At 43.4% G+C, this 17368-nt stretch overlaps 1 protein-coding gene across 1 annotated transcript in view; it reads right to left on the reverse strand.

Moving 5' to 3' along the window:
• LOC310787851 (macrophage colony-stimulating factor 1 receptor 2-like) overlaps positions 1-17368 on the reverse strand; it is a 108134-nt gene that overhangs the window by 51760 nt on the left and 39006 nt on the right. The window contains exons 2-8 of the mRNA XM_083649314.1: positions 10995-11264; positions 6186-6479; positions 4435-4463; positions 3699-3875; positions 3403-3565; positions 3009-3327; positions 2279-2394 (exon numbers count right to left, since the gene is read on the reverse strand). Coding sequence (XP_083505440.1) covers positions 2279-2394; positions 3009-3327; positions 3403-3565; positions 3699-3875; positions 4435-4463; positions 6186-6479; positions 10995-11264 — 1368 coding nt within the window. The remainder of the gene's footprint in view (positions 1-2278; positions 2395-3008; positions 3328-3402; positions 3566-3698; positions 3876-4434; positions 4464-6185; positions 6480-10994; positions 11265-17368) is intronic.

Here is a 17368-nt window from a genome sequence, read left to right on the forward strand (position 1 = left end):
TTAAGCTCTTGCTTAATCTGATTGGAAGCCTGTTTTGGAGCGGCTTCTTGCAGGGAGGGAAGTCTCCCTCAGGAAACGTGTAAGACACACCGTGAGGCAGACATATCTGCTCCTCCGGGAGCCTGAAGTGGCCATTGTGCTCGAATGAGACGCACCACCACCAGAGCTACTTCTGTGCACAAACAATGACAAAATATGCCATATGCACACACCCCTAGCCCAGGCACAAGGTGCCACCAGGGCTTAGCGGACCTCGCCAATGCTAAGGTCATCTGTAATTGGGTGGAGAGCCAGGTAACAAGGCTTGCTTCACAGAAGACCTCCCACGGGACCCTGGTATGTTCTCGTAAGATTCATGACGCCAGAGGCATTAGTGACTTAGTAATTCATCAATAAGGAAACTTTGAGGAGGGTGAAGGCTGCAGTTCCATAGACTGACTGACACGGGACTTAGATCAGGTCTTAGGGTGGAAATGTAGGGCATGGGCGCAGCACCACTCCAGCATCACCCAGCAGTAAGCGGCAACAGTCCTATGCACCGAAGGGCATGGAGCTCACAATTCCTCTTTTTCCTTCTTTGGTCGATACAATGGCGTTGCCCTTGTCGATACAATGGCATTGGTCCCACCGAGAGCTAGCGCAGCCCATATACCTGCAGATCCCTCTGCGGACAAATCCAAGCTTGGGAGGCAACGCCACCCTGAGCGTGCCTCCAAAAAACGTGGGCACCAGTGCGCTGTGGATGCCATCAACCCCAAGAGGCAGAGGCACCATCCTCCAAATTAAACTGGGACAAGCAAAGCATGAGGGCGGCTTGTCTTCCCCTTTTTTCCCTCTTTGTCTCTTCAGTCAGTGAAAAATTCATGCTCCACCCATGAGCTTGTCGGATTGTATGAGAGAGCCCAGTCTTGGCGACAGGTTGCTTAACACAGCTTGGTCTGTAACCAATGGAGGGATTCTGTTGCCCTGCGGGCATATGTCCAATGGAGCACTGTCAGGGCTCTGACGGGCATTACGACCCACACAGCGCTGTCTCACCATGAGGGTGGAAGGGCCAGTCTGACAGACTGACTGGTTTGAGCCTCGGACCAGACCTAAAGCGGGGAGCAGGCAATACGCAGCAACAGTCCCCATGTTCTGAAAGGCCAGGAGCACTGTGCTGCATGTTCAAAAGAGCCAGGGGCACAATGCACCATGGAAGAGCTCAGCCCTAAGGCAGGGGCACGATCTCACGGTCACGCTGGTCCTCAACCAGACTGGAACAAGCAAGGCCCAAAGGCAGCTTGTGACCGGAAGGTCGTCGGTTCAATACCCGGGATCGGCAGGATAAATCTGGCTGGGGAAAGTGAAAAGGCAGCGCTTGCCCTTCCCTCATTACCACCACTGAGGTGCCCTTGAGTAAGGCCCTTAACCCCAACTGCTCAGTATGAGCGCAGACCCTCTGCCAATTAAATCACAAGGGCGGAGTGCACCATCGGAAGCGACGGGCCGTTTCCCGCCTGGCAGCGGGGGGCCTGGCAAAACTCGGCATAACACCTGGACAATAGTGCAAGGTGGACTGCTATCTTCCCTGCCTTAAGGCAAACAGGTGCGCAAGCGCAAATAGGGGAAATCGCCTGTACCACGATAGGGCCCAGAGTTTCTTATGGTAAACTCGGCGGTCACTGTTCTGGTTAGAGTTGGAGTTTCCTACTGTAAACTCGGATAGATGTTCTGGTTAGAGTTAGAGTTTCTTATGGTAAATTCAGAGTTTGATGTTCTGGTTAGAGTCAGAGTTTCTTACGGTAAACTCGGAGGTCGATATTCTGGTTAGAGTTAGAGTTTCTTACTGTAAACTCGGAGGTCGATATTCTGGTTAGAGTTAGAGTTTCTTATGGTAAATTCAGAGTTTGATGTTCTGGTTAGAATTAGAGTTTCATTCAGAGTTTGATGTTCTGGTTAGAGTTAGAGTTTCTTACTGTAAACTCGGAGGTAGATGTTCTGGTTATAGTTAGAGTTTCTTATTGTAAATTCGGAGGTATGTTGTGGTTATAGTTAGAGTTTCTTACTGTAAACTCGGAGGTAGATGTTCTGGTTATAGTTAGAGTTTCTTACTGTAAACTCGGAGGTAGATGTGCTTGTTAGAGTTAGAGTTTCTTACTGTAAACTCAGAGGTAGATGTGCTTGTTAGAGTTAGAGTTTCTTACTGTAAACTCGGAGGTAGATGTGCTGGTTAGAGTTAGAGTTTCTTATGGTAAACTTGGAGGTAGAAGTTCTGGTTAGAGTTAGAGTTTCTTACGGTAAACTCGGAGGTCGATGTTCTGGGAGTCACTGAGGAGCGAGGAGGAGACATGTAGGGAGTATCGACCTCTGTCCTCCTGCCTAACGCGCCGCACCAAGAGGCTCGCCTTGGACCTGCAACACCATCAATACCACCTTAACAGATATCGGCTTAATGGACAGCCAAAACCACCAATACCACCTTAACAGATACTGCCTTAATGCACAGCCAACACCACCTATACCACCTTAACAGATACAGAGCCATTCACTCATTCCCCATTCTCTGCAGTGATTGGAGGGGAGCAGATGGGTGGATCTCTGATTGAGGTCAGATAAATAACTTAATACAGCAGTTGAAGAATTCCACGACAGCATCCAGGAGGCTTAGAAACAGGCAGTAGAGTGACATTAAGCAGCTCAGTGCACAGTCGGTGTTTAGTTATGGATAGGCAAATTAATTTGATTTCAATGCCGGAGACCAAAGTTCAATTCCCAGCTTGTACAATGGAAATCCATGTGGTAATTTTATTTTTATTGTTTTATTGTTGGGAACATTTTTCTTATTTAACCATGAAGCCGTTCCCACACCTTAACCATGTTGTTTATCTGCAATACAATGGGGTCACAGCCAGACTGTACAGAATGTCCTGTACGTTCTGCGAGCAGCGAATGTCATTTTCACATAATTTTGTGCTTTAATAATAACAATATGAATAATATGAATAACTTATTAGAAGAATATTGACCTGTAGTTGTTTGCAGTGTAGCTCTCCTGGTATGTTGTGCTGTTGTTGTTGTTGTTGTTGTTGTGTGTTGGTGTGGTCCAGCGCTGGGAGATGATTGGAGGATATGCATCTATCACAATGCTAAGCTTCACATCCTGACCTTCATACACCTCCACTCTGCTAACACTGCTAACATTAGCCCCAGTCACAGACAGGTCCCCAGTGACTTCTGTTGTCTTGGTGCTAATGTTAGCGACCAGTTCCCCATTTACTTCTGTTGTCTTGGTGCTAATTTTAGTGTGCTGCACAGGCTCCATGTAGACATTCAGGTAGGGACCATCTGATGAGTAATAGAAAAGCAATTCAATATCTAACACTCTTGAATATCATTAGCCTCCTTCCCACCCCTCCTTACCCACTACTCTGAGTCTTGCGGTTGCCGTGACGACCCCGGCCTCATTAACGGAAGTACAGGTGTAGGATCCGCTGTGTGTGTGATTGACAGCGGCGACAGTCACTGTGCTGTTGATGTAATACAGTCGCTGGTACCTATAGCGCCTGTAGCTGACTTCCAACACCTGGAAAACACCAGGACACATGCAAGACAGCAAATATTGGTGTCAAATCAGAATTCTGATTTTCTCATAAATTTTTCAACAAACTCAACAGTCGTTTGGTAACTATTAATGGGGATACAAATAAACAAGAAACCTGTATGTGTGTGTGTTTCCAGGTGATGTTGTAGAAGTTGGAGGGGTTACTGGTGAGACAGCTGAGCTCCAGCTTCTCTCCTTCCAGACGGACAATTTCATCCTGACTGATGGACACAGAGGGAGGAGACCGTAACCCTGGAAGACAGACAGACAGACAAAGATGTGTTACTGTCCTCTATGGGGCGCACGCTGAAGATAAAAGCAAGATTTCACCCCATTTAGCTCCAAACAACTGTGGTGTGAAAGAAAGTGGTATGAAGTTACCTTTTTCCAGATTTACAGCAATATTTGTGAACTTTGTCATATTTGTTATATCAATGTTTGAATTATATTTTCTTTCTGCTCCTTTTCAGTCATGAAAAGCATTGATTTCAAACATGTATTGTGATGTAATGTGTGACCAAATTGATATTGTACTATTGTGCATTTTCATGACAGGAACAAATACAAAAATAAAATGAAATTAAATGTGAAATATTAAATGTGAAACCTCAATATTTATTTAAATGTTAAATGTATAGTTAACTAATAAACATGACAAACCTAAATGTTTCATCTAAATCTAAGTTAAATGTTAAACCTAAATGCTGTAGTAGTAGTAGTGGGCTTAGCACCAGATCTTTTCATCACGCTTGCACATCTAGCTTTGTCCAGGCCAATTTGCCGAATTGGGTCCCACTTATGTTGAGTGATGTCAGCTGCACGTCAATTCGAGGAAGCCTTTGGTACGGTACTGTGGTACTCAGCCAATCAGAGATGCAGACTGGAACAAGGACATGTGAGATTATATGCGGACTGGAACAAGGAAACAAAGAAATTAACAAGGAACAAGGAAATGTGGCTCCTTCCCAGAGCATTTTGCGAACTTTTTCCAGCTTATACCTCGATGGTTTGAATGTATGTGTGTTTATTTGTGCTTTTAGAACATAACCACACCAGCAGCAGTCTTGCCTGCGAGAGATCACAGTAAACACCCATTTCCTACCGCATATCATTGTTTAAGCTACCAGTGAAGAGAGTGGGGGCCCTATCGTCGTACAGCGATATCGTTTGCTCACCTCTTATGCTATCTTCCCTGCATCTTAAGCTATCGTCTGCCTCCACCATCCAGTTTTGCGCTGGAATCTAAGCACAGACACCAGTGTAGGCGTGGCCCAGGCGTGTCCTTGCGCCTGTTCCGAGTGTAAACACAGGTTTGGGCGTTGCCCATGCCAAAATAGGCGTTCCAGCACAATGTGTCGACACACCCACAATTAGGCCTTTGCGCGGCGCTATTCCAGCGCAAACGGGCGCTAACGCAAAATGACCGCCTTTGCGACGATAGAACCCTGGATGTCCTCTGGAAAACTGCCAAAGTGATGGTGAAACTAGCGTTAAGTTGTCTGTTTAACCTTATAGACCAGTAACGTTAGCTTAGCTGTCCAGTTAGCTTAGTCAGCACCGAGTAAATACCATGTAAGTGTTTGTGTACATGACAGCCACCGAGACAGTGTCAAGCTACTGCTTGCAGCCAGTCACCTATGTGCAGCTAGTGAATATAAGACTTCCGGTGGATGATTTTCAAAGTAAAAGAATGATTCTGCACAAGTAGAGCACACACAGAAGCCACTGAGAAATCATTATTTTGCACATTAAAGACAATAAACTAAGCATTTAAACAAAGCTATACAATTCAAACTGTATGGGCTGGGCTCGCTGGGCTCAGGACAAGACTTCCTGTCAATGTTTTTTCAAAATAAGATGAATGTAGTCTGACAATTGCCAGTTGTGGCACTTTTGACAGTAATCTATCTGTGTATTTTAAGTTCTTTGAAGTAGAACTAGAAATCAGCAGCACACAAAAAAGAGAAAAGGGAACATCTCTAATTATATAGCAAAATGTTTAAGGGGACAGCGTCAGCTATTTCATGATGATCTTATGATTTTGGGATAGTGCTAACTGGGAGAGATGTAATTAGAACAATAGAAGTTGAAGAAAAGGCACCGAGGCTATAGAGAGGGTGGGGTCATTTTAATGTGACAAATATACACATCTTTTAGATAATTAGAATACACACACACACACCTCAAAAAGTTATTATGTATGAAGTTATTATAATCAAATGTTTTAGTAAATTCATGTACATAATTAAATTTATGTTTTCTATTAATTAATTATAATTTTCTAGGGCTTTCTTACCATACTGATTTTCCATTATATCCTTCATACTTTTGCCACTGAGAGCCCTCCACATTAACAATGCCTGCTACAACAAACAGGCTTGTCAAGGTTTTTCCGCGCGGGCCACATGCTACGTTTCGATCTAGCCTTGTTTAAACATTGTTTGGAGCTAGATGTTGCCTTTTTTCAGCAGCAGCAGCAGGTACAGTACCACGTCATAATTGGCGCCCATAGTTCTCTGCCCATTCAGCTTTACACATTCTGAATTAGACCCAAACAACATTATTAGACAGACAGACATATAGACAGACAGGTAGGTCTTACTGGGCACCACCAACAGGTGGAGAGTATCAGAGGTGAACTCGTTGCCATCTCTCCAGGCTGAGCAGACATATTTTCCGCTGTAAGATGTTTTCAGTTCTCGCACCAGCGCTCCTCTCCGGGGGTCAAAGGTCACGTTCATGCCCCTTGGCAGGCCACGCCCACTGCCCATTGCTGCGTCCAATCGGAATTCCGGGTCTGTGCCGGACGGGTCAGTCAGCAGACACTCGAACAGGAAGTCCCTCCCCTCCTTCATTTCCAGGGTGCTGCGCGGTGTCACGAACAGGCTGGAGGGCTCTGGAGGTGATTTGTTTATTTGGGAGTAGCATTGTGATGAATTGACAACACGTTCTCACTCTCAACTCATCAAATATGTTTGGTCAGGATCCCTTGGTGTCACTTTGTAAAGCACTGGGCATCCTTTTCCCTAATTTTTCAAGGTTTTCATGTATATATATATATATGTATATGTATATATATTAGGGCTGTCAAGCGATTCATTTTCTTAATCGCGATTAATCTTGCGATTAACTATAGTTAATCGCGATTAATCACATCTTTGTATCGCATGTTTGAAATGCCATTATTTTTGCATTTTAAAGCATTTTTAATTCGATATTAATAATTCTTACCCGTGTGAGAGTTATTGGGAATCAAATGAATGCAAATAAATGTACTTTGTGATCTTGAATTTTAGATTTATTTTCAATTCAATAGAAATGCAATGTAGACCAGGCCCGATTTTAGCCTGCTACATTAGGGTGGGCTGGTAGGGGGCAACTTTGGCAGTAGGTTGCCAGAGGTTGTGGGTTCGGGGATGGGGATTAAGTTGCATTATATTCTAATGAGTTAAGTGTAATGGGTACACCAAATTGTTCCAGTAGGAGTCAGCCACCTACTTGTGACAGGTTGACAGATATGGGAAGATGTCATTATAATGTTTATGTTTACTATGGGGGACCAACAACTTATTTTATTTACCTTATTGCACTGACAGATAATTTTATAATTTTACTAGTTTCAAATATTTGGGTTTTCAGGATGATATAACTTGTCGCAGAACATCAATTTTGGCTTATTTGGTAGAAGTGGAACTGTATTCCTTCTGGTTTTCTTCATTGTTCATGATTTTGTGGAAAGCATTCACTATAGAGTCTATAGTGAATGCTGCTATTAACTTGTGTTTACTTTTGCTACTAAACCAACATCAATCAGGACATCCAAGCAAGTTCTGACAGAGAGCAATGCCATTGGACCGCATTGGACAAATACATTTGCATATTTCCCCCAGCATGCATTGTTCTTTCTTGGTATACAAGAAAGTAACCACATTCAGTGGTGGGTGGAAATAATCATTAGCCTATATACCCTTGTACCCCCCTAACTTTTTTCCTACGTTAACCTTCAGAGGGTCCAGCAGCTGGATATTGATATTCATACTTATTTTTGATATTCATAATTATTTTTATTTTTTTATTGATTCTTATCCATTGGTAACTTCATCCCTCATACCTCATATCAACATTTACTTTGAAAATGACTGTTTCTCATACTTTGGAATATTATTTGATGATCGCATGGTGAGTACACAAGTCACAACATGTACTGTATGTGATTGTTTCTAGCAGTGTTGTGTGTGTTTTCGGGCAAATGAACGGCGGTAGCATAGACTGCTTACCCCGCTAGCCGGGCGCTTCTCGCTCATACTGAGCATTAGCGCCCGGCGAACGTCAACGCATTTCCCTTCAAACAATCGTGCCGCTCTCACGTCTAGGTATAAAAAGAAACCCTTACCTGAAGTGAAGACGCTATCCGATGGCCAACATCCTCTTCTTTTAAATACATATAGTTTCCTCTTCCAAATTGTTGCATACAATCCACTTTTCTGTCTTTGAAAAACTGAAAATGTAGGTGCAATACCATTCCGGAAGTGTGGGGGGCATTAGTGAGTATACAGTGAGTAAACAGTGAGTCGTTGTTCCGGGTTGCTCCAGATGAATGATTTTCGGTTTTTCAAAGACAGAAAAGTGGATTTTATGCAACAATTTGGAAGAGGCCACTATATGTATTTAAAAGAAGAGGATGTTGGCCATCGGATAGCGTCTTCACTTCACGTTTTTGGCTCAGGTAAGGGTTCCTTTTTATACCTAGACGTGAGAGCGGCACGATTGTTTGATGGGAAATGCGTTGACGTTCGCCGGGCGCGAATGCTCAGTATGAGCGAGAAGCACCCGGCTAGCGGGGTAAAGAGACTGCCACTGTACTGCTATCTAACTAGCGTTAACAGTAGCAGCCCTCATGTTTCACTGTGAAACACACATTCTAATGCACGCACAGTGAAGATGTTGACGACGTATCCCTTGCCTTAACGTTAGCCACATGGCTTTTCAATCAGCAAGAAGAATAACAGAAATAGTGGATTTATTTTTATTACTAATTTCTTGGCAAGGATAAATGGATATGCATTACATCACGGTCAGGCAGTGTCCCGCAGCATCAACCAGGGGAGAATGATATAACGTTAATTAATAAAGATGCTCACAAAGTTTCATTTAATATACAACTTGTAGCAGTTCGCAAGCAACTTTGACGTCGGCACCGTTAGTCTCTGCCTCGGTATTTCTCGGATCTGAACGGGGCCAGGGTGTTCTGGATTAATCGTGCATTCCTTTATAACTGGGGACTGGTAATCTTACGACTTCAAAGGTCATGAGCTGGGCGGGGACGTCATCAGAGCTGGTATGTCCCATTCCAAACTCGTAGGAGTCTCAGCAGCCCCAACCTCAAAAATCCAAGATGGCTGCGCCGCGCAACAACAGTAGTAGTATAATCGTAGTAATGTTGTTTAGCACTTCTGTTTTGTTTGTGTCTCAATAAATCAGCTGTACACACAGCACTGCCTAACATCTATCTGTGTGGACATGAGGCTGCAGTGTTTGTATGCGCAAATTGCCGCGAAATGCCATGTTGTCAATTTTATCGCTAACAATGGCTAGCCTGGCTAGCGACTGGATCTGACCAATGAACAGTGAACTTCCCAGCTCAAGTTTTCTGCAAATGGAACGCTAACAAAACGGATGTGATGTCATTTAGCCTCCACATCCCAGTTATTTTGCGATAAAGGAACGCACCATAACTTGCTTTCAAGTCAACTCGCGTTGCGTCAGTGGTTACTGTGGCAACGCGGGGGCGGAGCTGGGTGTGTGTGTGTGTAAACTCGATGTTCTATGCTGATAATATATCCTTCTGTGTGTGCTCTCTATCTTTGTTGTTTATTGTATATTTTATAGTTTATTTGCTTTTAATAATATATCTAGGGACAAACATTACAAATTAGCTTAGGCTATAGGCTACATGTTGTGATATATGACATTGTTGTTTAAATGTTCTATGTACTATTATGTATCTGTCCCTACCGAAATTAACATTAAATGAAATGAAATGAAAAAGGGGTACTGAGTGTGTTAAAAAGTGACGCCATTACGCCAAGGGACGTCAGTATTTGACCAGTTGGGAGTGAGAATGGGTTGGAATTGACCAGTCAGCAGGCATATAATCAGTTTAATGGAAGCATCCCACCCATCAGGATATGCTCTGGATGATAAGACTACAACAGCAAGCTTTGGTTGCTCTAACTAATTAACTGCTAACTGAAGTTGGGCTAGGGTGACATTTAAACGTCTAAGCATCCAGTGTTACCTTCAGTGTTGGGCAAGTTAGCGAAAATTAGTAATTAGTTACAGTCACTAGTTACTTGTCTCAACAAGTAATTTCATTACTTTACGTATTACTGCATAATAAAAGTAATTAGTAACTAGGAAAAGGAAGTGTTGCGTTACTTTTAAAAGTCTGCTTTGATTCTCTTATTAATGCACATATTTGAGTGTTGCTGTGGCAGTGTAGACATACTCTCAAATTGTATATATCAATGTACCACCTGCATGGGATACTGGAACATTTGCTTATTGGGGAGACTTATAGCTTACTCAATCAAGGTCATTATCCTCTGGGGCTTATAGCCTAATTAAGGTCATTATCCTCCTACTCAAGGTCATTATCCTCTGGGGCTTATAGCCTACTCAAGGTCATTATCCTCTGGGGCTTATAGCCTAATCAAGGTCATTATCCTCTGGGGCATATAGCCTACTCAAGGTCATTATCCTCTGGGGCATATAGCCTAATCAAGGTCATTATCCTCTGGGGCATATAGCCTACTCAAGGTCATTATCCTCTGGGGCATATAGCCTAATCAAGGTCATTATCCTCTGGGGCTCATAGCCTACTCAAGGTCATTATCCTCTGGGGCTTATAGCCTACTCAAGGTCATTATCCTCTGGGGCATATAGCCTACTCAAGGTCATTATCCTCTGGGGCATATAGCCTAATCAAGGTCATTATCCTCTGGGGCTCATAGCCTACTCAAGGTCATTATCCTCTGGGGCTTATAGCCTAATCAAGGTCATTATCATCTGGGGCATATAGCCTAATCAAGGTCATTATCCTCTGGGGCTCATAGCCTACTCAAGGTCATTAGCCACTGGGGCTTATAGCCTATAAGGTCATTAGCCTCTGGGGCTCTGGCTGCAGCTGCTGCGGGTAGAGCAATTTTGCCAGGCTGGGAGGTTGCGTCTCTCCCCGGACTAGTTCTGATGATCAAAAACCAGATAATCCTCTGAAGTCGTCCGCTATTTTCACGCCCTAAAGTAACTAGTAACTAGCCCATTTAAATTCCTGTAAATGAATTACTAAACTCAAAATTAGTTAGATTAAAGTAGTTAATTACAGTAACTAGTTACTCCTAACACTGGTTACCTTTAACATAGAGGTGGACCCAGACGTCCAAGTGTCTCAGGCTCTGGTTGGTGTAACCACAGCGGTATGTCCCGGTGTGTCTTGGGTCCGAGACAACCACCGTGTCCCCCAGCTTATCGCCACGGTAACGCAGTTTAAACGCCGTGCTGGACCAACAGACCGAACCATTACCGTGACAACGCAGGGTGAAGTTGCAGCCGGCGGTTAGAACCTCCTCAGCCCGGTCTGGCAGAGAGACTGAGTTCAGACGCATCGATGGCGGTGGAGCATCTGTAGACAGACATCAACAACAATAAGAACAACAATGAGATACAATCAAAAAAACAATAAGAACATGAGATACAACTAAAACAACAATAGGAACAACACAAGGTACAATTAAAACAATAAGAACATGAAATACAATTAAAACAACAATGGGAACAACATGAGGTACAATTAAAACAATAAGAATAACATGAAACAATTAAAACAACAAGAACATGAAATTCTATAATAATAAGAATGCAAAGTCTGTGTCTGTGTGTGTGTGTGTGTGTGTGTGTGTGTGTGTGTGTGTGTGTGTGTGCGTGCGAGCGTGCATGTGTGTGTGAGAGAGAGAGAGAGAGAGAGAGTGTGAGAGGGTGTGAGTCAGTGAGTGAGTGAGTAGAAATTGTGTCCGGGGGCGACCACAGTAATGCCATTTTACGTGCAATCGGGCTCAGGAAATGTAAAGTGCACCCCTCCCCGTGGCGTGATTTCTAACCCCACATAGAATAAGCAATAACCACGCCCTGTGGCGCTGGGATTGGCCAGGAGCATTGAAGCTTGGGACTAAAGCACCTGGGGTTTTTCATCTTTTAAAATAAAGATGTTTAAAAAACTATTGCTTGTTACATTTTCAGTGCTGTACCTTTTCTCTGGGTAAGAATTGAGCTTGAAATTAACGATATGATATATTATATTATATGACTATGAACGTGAACACAACACCGTTTATATTATTGCATGTTTTTGTAGATTGTGTACATTGTGTAGATTACAATTATTATAGGCTACTTATTATTATTATTATTACTATGCTAAGGAAGGTAGGTGACCATAATTAATTTCAATGTCCGCTCTCAATGTCCGCTCTCGAAATCGCTGTCCGTTCTCAAGAGCAAATTTGGTTCATGAAATCGCTGGGCTGCGTGCCCTCCAGTGTTGCTCCTGGCCAATCCCGGTGCCACAGGGCGTGGTTATTGCTTATCCTATGTGGGGTTAGAAATCACGCCTCCCCGTGACACAACAAAGTCAGATTTTTGAATTAGCAGTAGGTAATTAGGGCCGATTAAGGGTGCTTTTACATATACCTTGTTTGGTTCGGTTGAATCGCACCAGAGTTCGTTTTCTCCCTTGGTGCATTTTTTTGGGGAGGTGTGAATGCAGCAATTGAACTCTGGTGCGCACCAAAGGCAGACCTAACAAGGGGACCGATAACCTGATGCTGCCAGATGGGGGCAGTATTGTTTTCACAACAAGACATGAACCTCCATCTGAGTATGGGCCCAGGATTGGGCAGAAGCCGTCGATGGCCCGGGACGAACCAATCAGCGGCAGCTACGGGCTTTGTGCTGGTGTGTGACGCCATCGACAAGTAATTGACAAATAACAATGTACTGTAGATTCCCGTTATGAGGTCAGTTTATCTAAATAATGTTAATTTGGATTTTCAATTTTAGAGGACCAGCCGGGAACCAGGGCTAGGGTTAGGGTTAACTATAGAACAATCCCCCTATCAGTGCAGTATGTTGTCCACCTCTGCTGTGTGCTACTGAATCAACCAGAGGGCAGAGTATGGAGAGGGGAGATTTTTGTTGTTGTTGTTAGATGGACATTATACCTAAATCTTAGGTTTTATTTTATTTTATTTTATTTTATATATATTATATTTTTCTACCTCGAAGCATCGGTAACATGTCCCACACAAACCTACTCTTTGTCCCACATTTGGTTTGCTGGGATCTGGTCACCCTACTTCACACACACCTTCACTGAGGCTGTTTCCCTACTTTAACACTTATGATGATCTGAAGCTGTTACCAGTGAAGGTCTCTGTGGAACAGCAAAGTCCACCAACCAACATGTTGAGTACTTGAAATGCTACATGTTTGCTGAGCTCAAATACTTTTTAGGACATGGCCACCGGAAGGGTGAGGCTTCTATAAGAAAGAAAGAAATCTACCCATGCTGGGCTCGCCCACTTCGCGGCGAGCTGCTGCATGACCTCACCTGCCCTATTGGCATGCGTAGTGCACAATTGCTCAACTTTGCATCACTGATGACATCATTCACTCATGACATCACAATTGCTGGAGTGACCATCACTGATCACATCATGGAGTGCTCGAGTGACATCACTCAGCGCATATTTGCTGAACTTGGCATGTCATAGACATTGTGACATCGTCAGTGACATCACAATTGCTGATGACATCATCCAATGTGGGACAAAAATTGAAACAGAGCCCACTTAATCCCTTTTATGATGATGATGATGAGGATTGCAGTGTTACCAAGTTCTCTCTCACGCACTCACTCACACGCACGCACGCACGCACGCACGCACACACACACACACACACACACACACACACACACACACACACACACACACACACACACACACACACACACACACACACACACACACCTGTACCGTCTCTTGGTAAAAAAAAATACTCCAGATTAGAAGACAAAAGAAATACTGTATTTCCTGTTGACAGACAGACAGACAGGCAGACAGACAGGCAGACAGTCTGTCTGATAGACAGTTAATTCTCTTTCACAATCATGATGTTTCTGTTCTGACAAAACAGGAAATGAGAGATACGCCCAAGGAGGCCTCCACCAATCTGCATGTGTGTGTACACGCAGATTGGTGGAGGCCTCCTTGGGCGTATCTCTCATTTCCTGTTTTCGTCAGAACAGAAACGTCATGATTGTGAAAGAGAATTAAGTGTGCATGTCCTCAAGTCAGAATTAATGGATGTTCAGATGGGAAAACCTGATCAGAGACATAAGTGGAATACGAACGTGGAAAACATAAATTAAATGATAAAAATCTACCTGATGAAAATGCATGTGAATCGAAAACAAGTGTTAAAACCTGTTTTGATTAATCTCTCTCTCTCTCTCTCTCTCTCTCTCTCTCTCTAAGCCTACTCTGTCTACTCTTTGTAGTAGAATGTAGTAGACCTCTGGGAATATATCACCTACACAAAATGTATACTGTACTGTACAGTGTGAACACACTACCTCCCCAATTTGAGTATACAAAGTAGGCTTAGTAGAGGTATTCGAACACGGAAGGTGGACAAAGAGTGAGGAAGAGATGCCGTGTACAGAGGATAGTCAGTGTTGGGAAACAGTGGATGGATGGATCCAGAAGGAGGCGGTAATGCAACATAAAGGATGCCAACTGCCAAGAAGAAGAAGAAGAAGACGAAGAAGAAGAAGACGAAGACGAAGACGAAGACGAAGACGAAGAAGAAGAAGAAGAAGAAGAAGAAGAAGGAGGTATTTGAACCCGTCTGTGATTTTTCCCCCAGAAGTGATGTTACCCAACTGGAAGTGATGTCATCAGTGATGCAAAGTTGTGACATCATCAGTGATGTTATAAGAGCAGGTGAGCCCGCACAGCGGTCTAGCTGCAGGGCGGGCGAGGAATTAGCCGAGCCTAGGAATTATATCCACCTTATTTTTGAATGCCCGGCTGTAAAATAATTATGGGTGCAAGTAGGCATGAGTCGGTTTGAAAATTTTGAAACCGGTTCGATATTCCCCAAAAAACCGTATCGAACCGGTATATCGCGAAAAAAAAAAAAAAAAAAGTGTAGCCCATAAATGACTGTAATGCGACTGCAGTTGGTGCCGATAATGCACCTCTAAGCTGGTATGGCAACCAGCACTAACACTGAATAAAAATAAGCAGAACCATTTAACTGTAACAACACACTGTTTTTATTTCTCATAAAAAGCTTAACTTTTCTTCAAACATCAACATAATAAACAAAATAAGACTTTTCCCTACTAGTGCAACTTGAGAAGAGGCTAAAGGGACGAATCAGCGTGACGTCACTTGACACCCAGAAATGCGGAACCCCGCGGCAGTTAATAGTAGGAGTTGTGCCAAACAAACGTTAATATCTCAAAAACTATACATCACATCGCTTATATTTTGACATTATGAGTGAGAGCAGAAGTAGCTCAAGAGTTTGATGTATAATAGATGCATGTCGTGTTAAAGTTGTGAGTAGTAGTGTAGGGTTAGCACCCCTTGAAAAACAAACTAATATTATTTTTTTAGAACTTCCTCAATAGGGCACTTCCGCTTTTTTGAAAAGGGGAAGTGATTTCTTTTTGGGTAAAAATCAATTTCTCAGTACTTCCGCAAAGGGCACTTCTCCATTTTTAGGGTTAGGGTTAAAAAACACTTTTCTTGTGGAAAGTGGTTATTTCAATAGTTCTGCAAAGTGTACTTCTCCATTTTTTAGGGTTAGGGTTAAAAAACACTTTTCTTGTGGAAAGTGGTTATTTCAATAGTTCTGCAAAGTGTACTTCTCCATTTTTTTGTCTTGTGCTTAAAAAACACTTTTCTTGTGGAAAGTGATTATTTCAAAAGGCCTCCAAAGGCCACTTCCCCATTTTACCCCATAGCACAGCTCACGACAAAATAGCAGCGTTTTTTTTTTATCTCGGGGGAAATACATTTGAACAATCATTATGCAAACCCAGCTGGATCATTTTACATAGTGGGCAATATCTCTTTTGCTCGCTGTTGTTATGGACGCGACTTGTGAAACACCAACGACTTCCGCAGCACGCCCCACGTCTCTTCGTGACAAGAGACGTGCAGCACGTAACACGCCTCTTGTCACGAAGAGGCTTGCTGCGTGCTGAACGCCTCTATGACGCAACTCCACGACAGGAAGCACTTCCCTTTATAAGGACGAGAGCGATCAGCTGAGTACAATCACAAAGCCATACCGGTTAGTTTCTTTGAGAGAAGCAGTGGAGGGCAGAAGGCAGAGCGCAGCATTTTTGATCCCAACAACAAGAGTGTGTGCTTGTTTTATTTTTTTACTACCGACCCTCGCATCAACAAACGGCGGAGACCAACAGCGCGGCATTTTTTGATCTCAATCAAATACAAAATTGATTATGGCTTCTCATGCAGGTAACTCAAACAATATTCTTACCTGTCCCAGTGCCCCTATGCGCAGGCGCACTGTTCAACTAGAGGCGTTATTTCAATTTGACGGCAATCACGGGTATGAATACAAAATCGAGTACTTACGTGAGAAGCTATTGCTAAGGGCTAGCCATGATATTGGTAGAAAGGACATTGTGTGTTTCAGTGCGTGTTCACAAATGACACCTGAAGCGTGGAATGAGCAGGCATCAAGGTATTTTGATGATGAAGCTATTCTATGCAGAACACCTTGTCCATTTGGATCTCAAGTCCATGGCAATATATCTATAACCGATTGGCGTACATTCATGTTTTTAATGGGGACAGAGGTGTGCCCAGCAATTAAAGCAGAGCACGGGAAAAAATCTAAGAATAGACCTGTTTGGCTGTGGCGCGCGTCGGATGGTTTTGGTGGACTTAGGATTGAGGTGCGCAGCTGGTGTTCTGGACCCTGCGATATCCTGGACGGATTTGTTTATCTCGGTGTATGTCATAATTTTAAAGGCAACGATCTATGTGAAGGCCTACCGAAAACAGGCTTTTTTAGGCCGGGGGCTAAGGAGATCCCAGCTGAGGATTTTGTAGAAACAATTTTTTTCATGCAGCTTGGCGACTGGAACAAAATGCATAGCATAGGTCATAAAATTAACGCAGTCATTACTAGAGACGCGAGACACGCCGCTCTGAGTTCTATTAGAAAGAGACTGGCTTTTAATATGGAGTGCAACAGCGACGCCAGTGACGAGGAGGAGGACAACAACAACAAAACAGTCAACTGAACCCAAATGGTATGATACGGCTTGTGTGTGTGTGTGTGTGTGTGTGTGTGTGTGTGTGTGTGTGTGTGTGTGTGTGTGTGTGTGTGTGTGTGTGTGTGTGTGTGTGTGTGTGTGTGTGTGTGTGTGTGTGTGTGTTACAGTATATGTGTAGGAGGAACAAACCACTAATTCATCTATTGTCTCTTTTATGTTTTACAGATCATAACACCGATGACCTCATCCAGTATCGCCCCCTATACACCCACAAACCCCCGCCTCGCACATTCATAACAACCCAGGCACAGGTGCACGCCAATGAGGATTCAAACCATCACATCAGACTTTCCAGCCAGGAGACAACCCCCACAGGTGCAAAGCACATACCACCACCACCTCCAAAA

Source organism: Poromitra crassiceps, assembly GCF_964638095.1.
Source record: "Poromitra crassiceps genome assembly, chromosome: 13".
NCBI classification, from domain to species: domain Eukaryota; kingdom Metazoa; phylum Chordata; class Actinopteri; order Beryciformes; family Melamphaidae; genus Poromitra; species Poromitra crassiceps.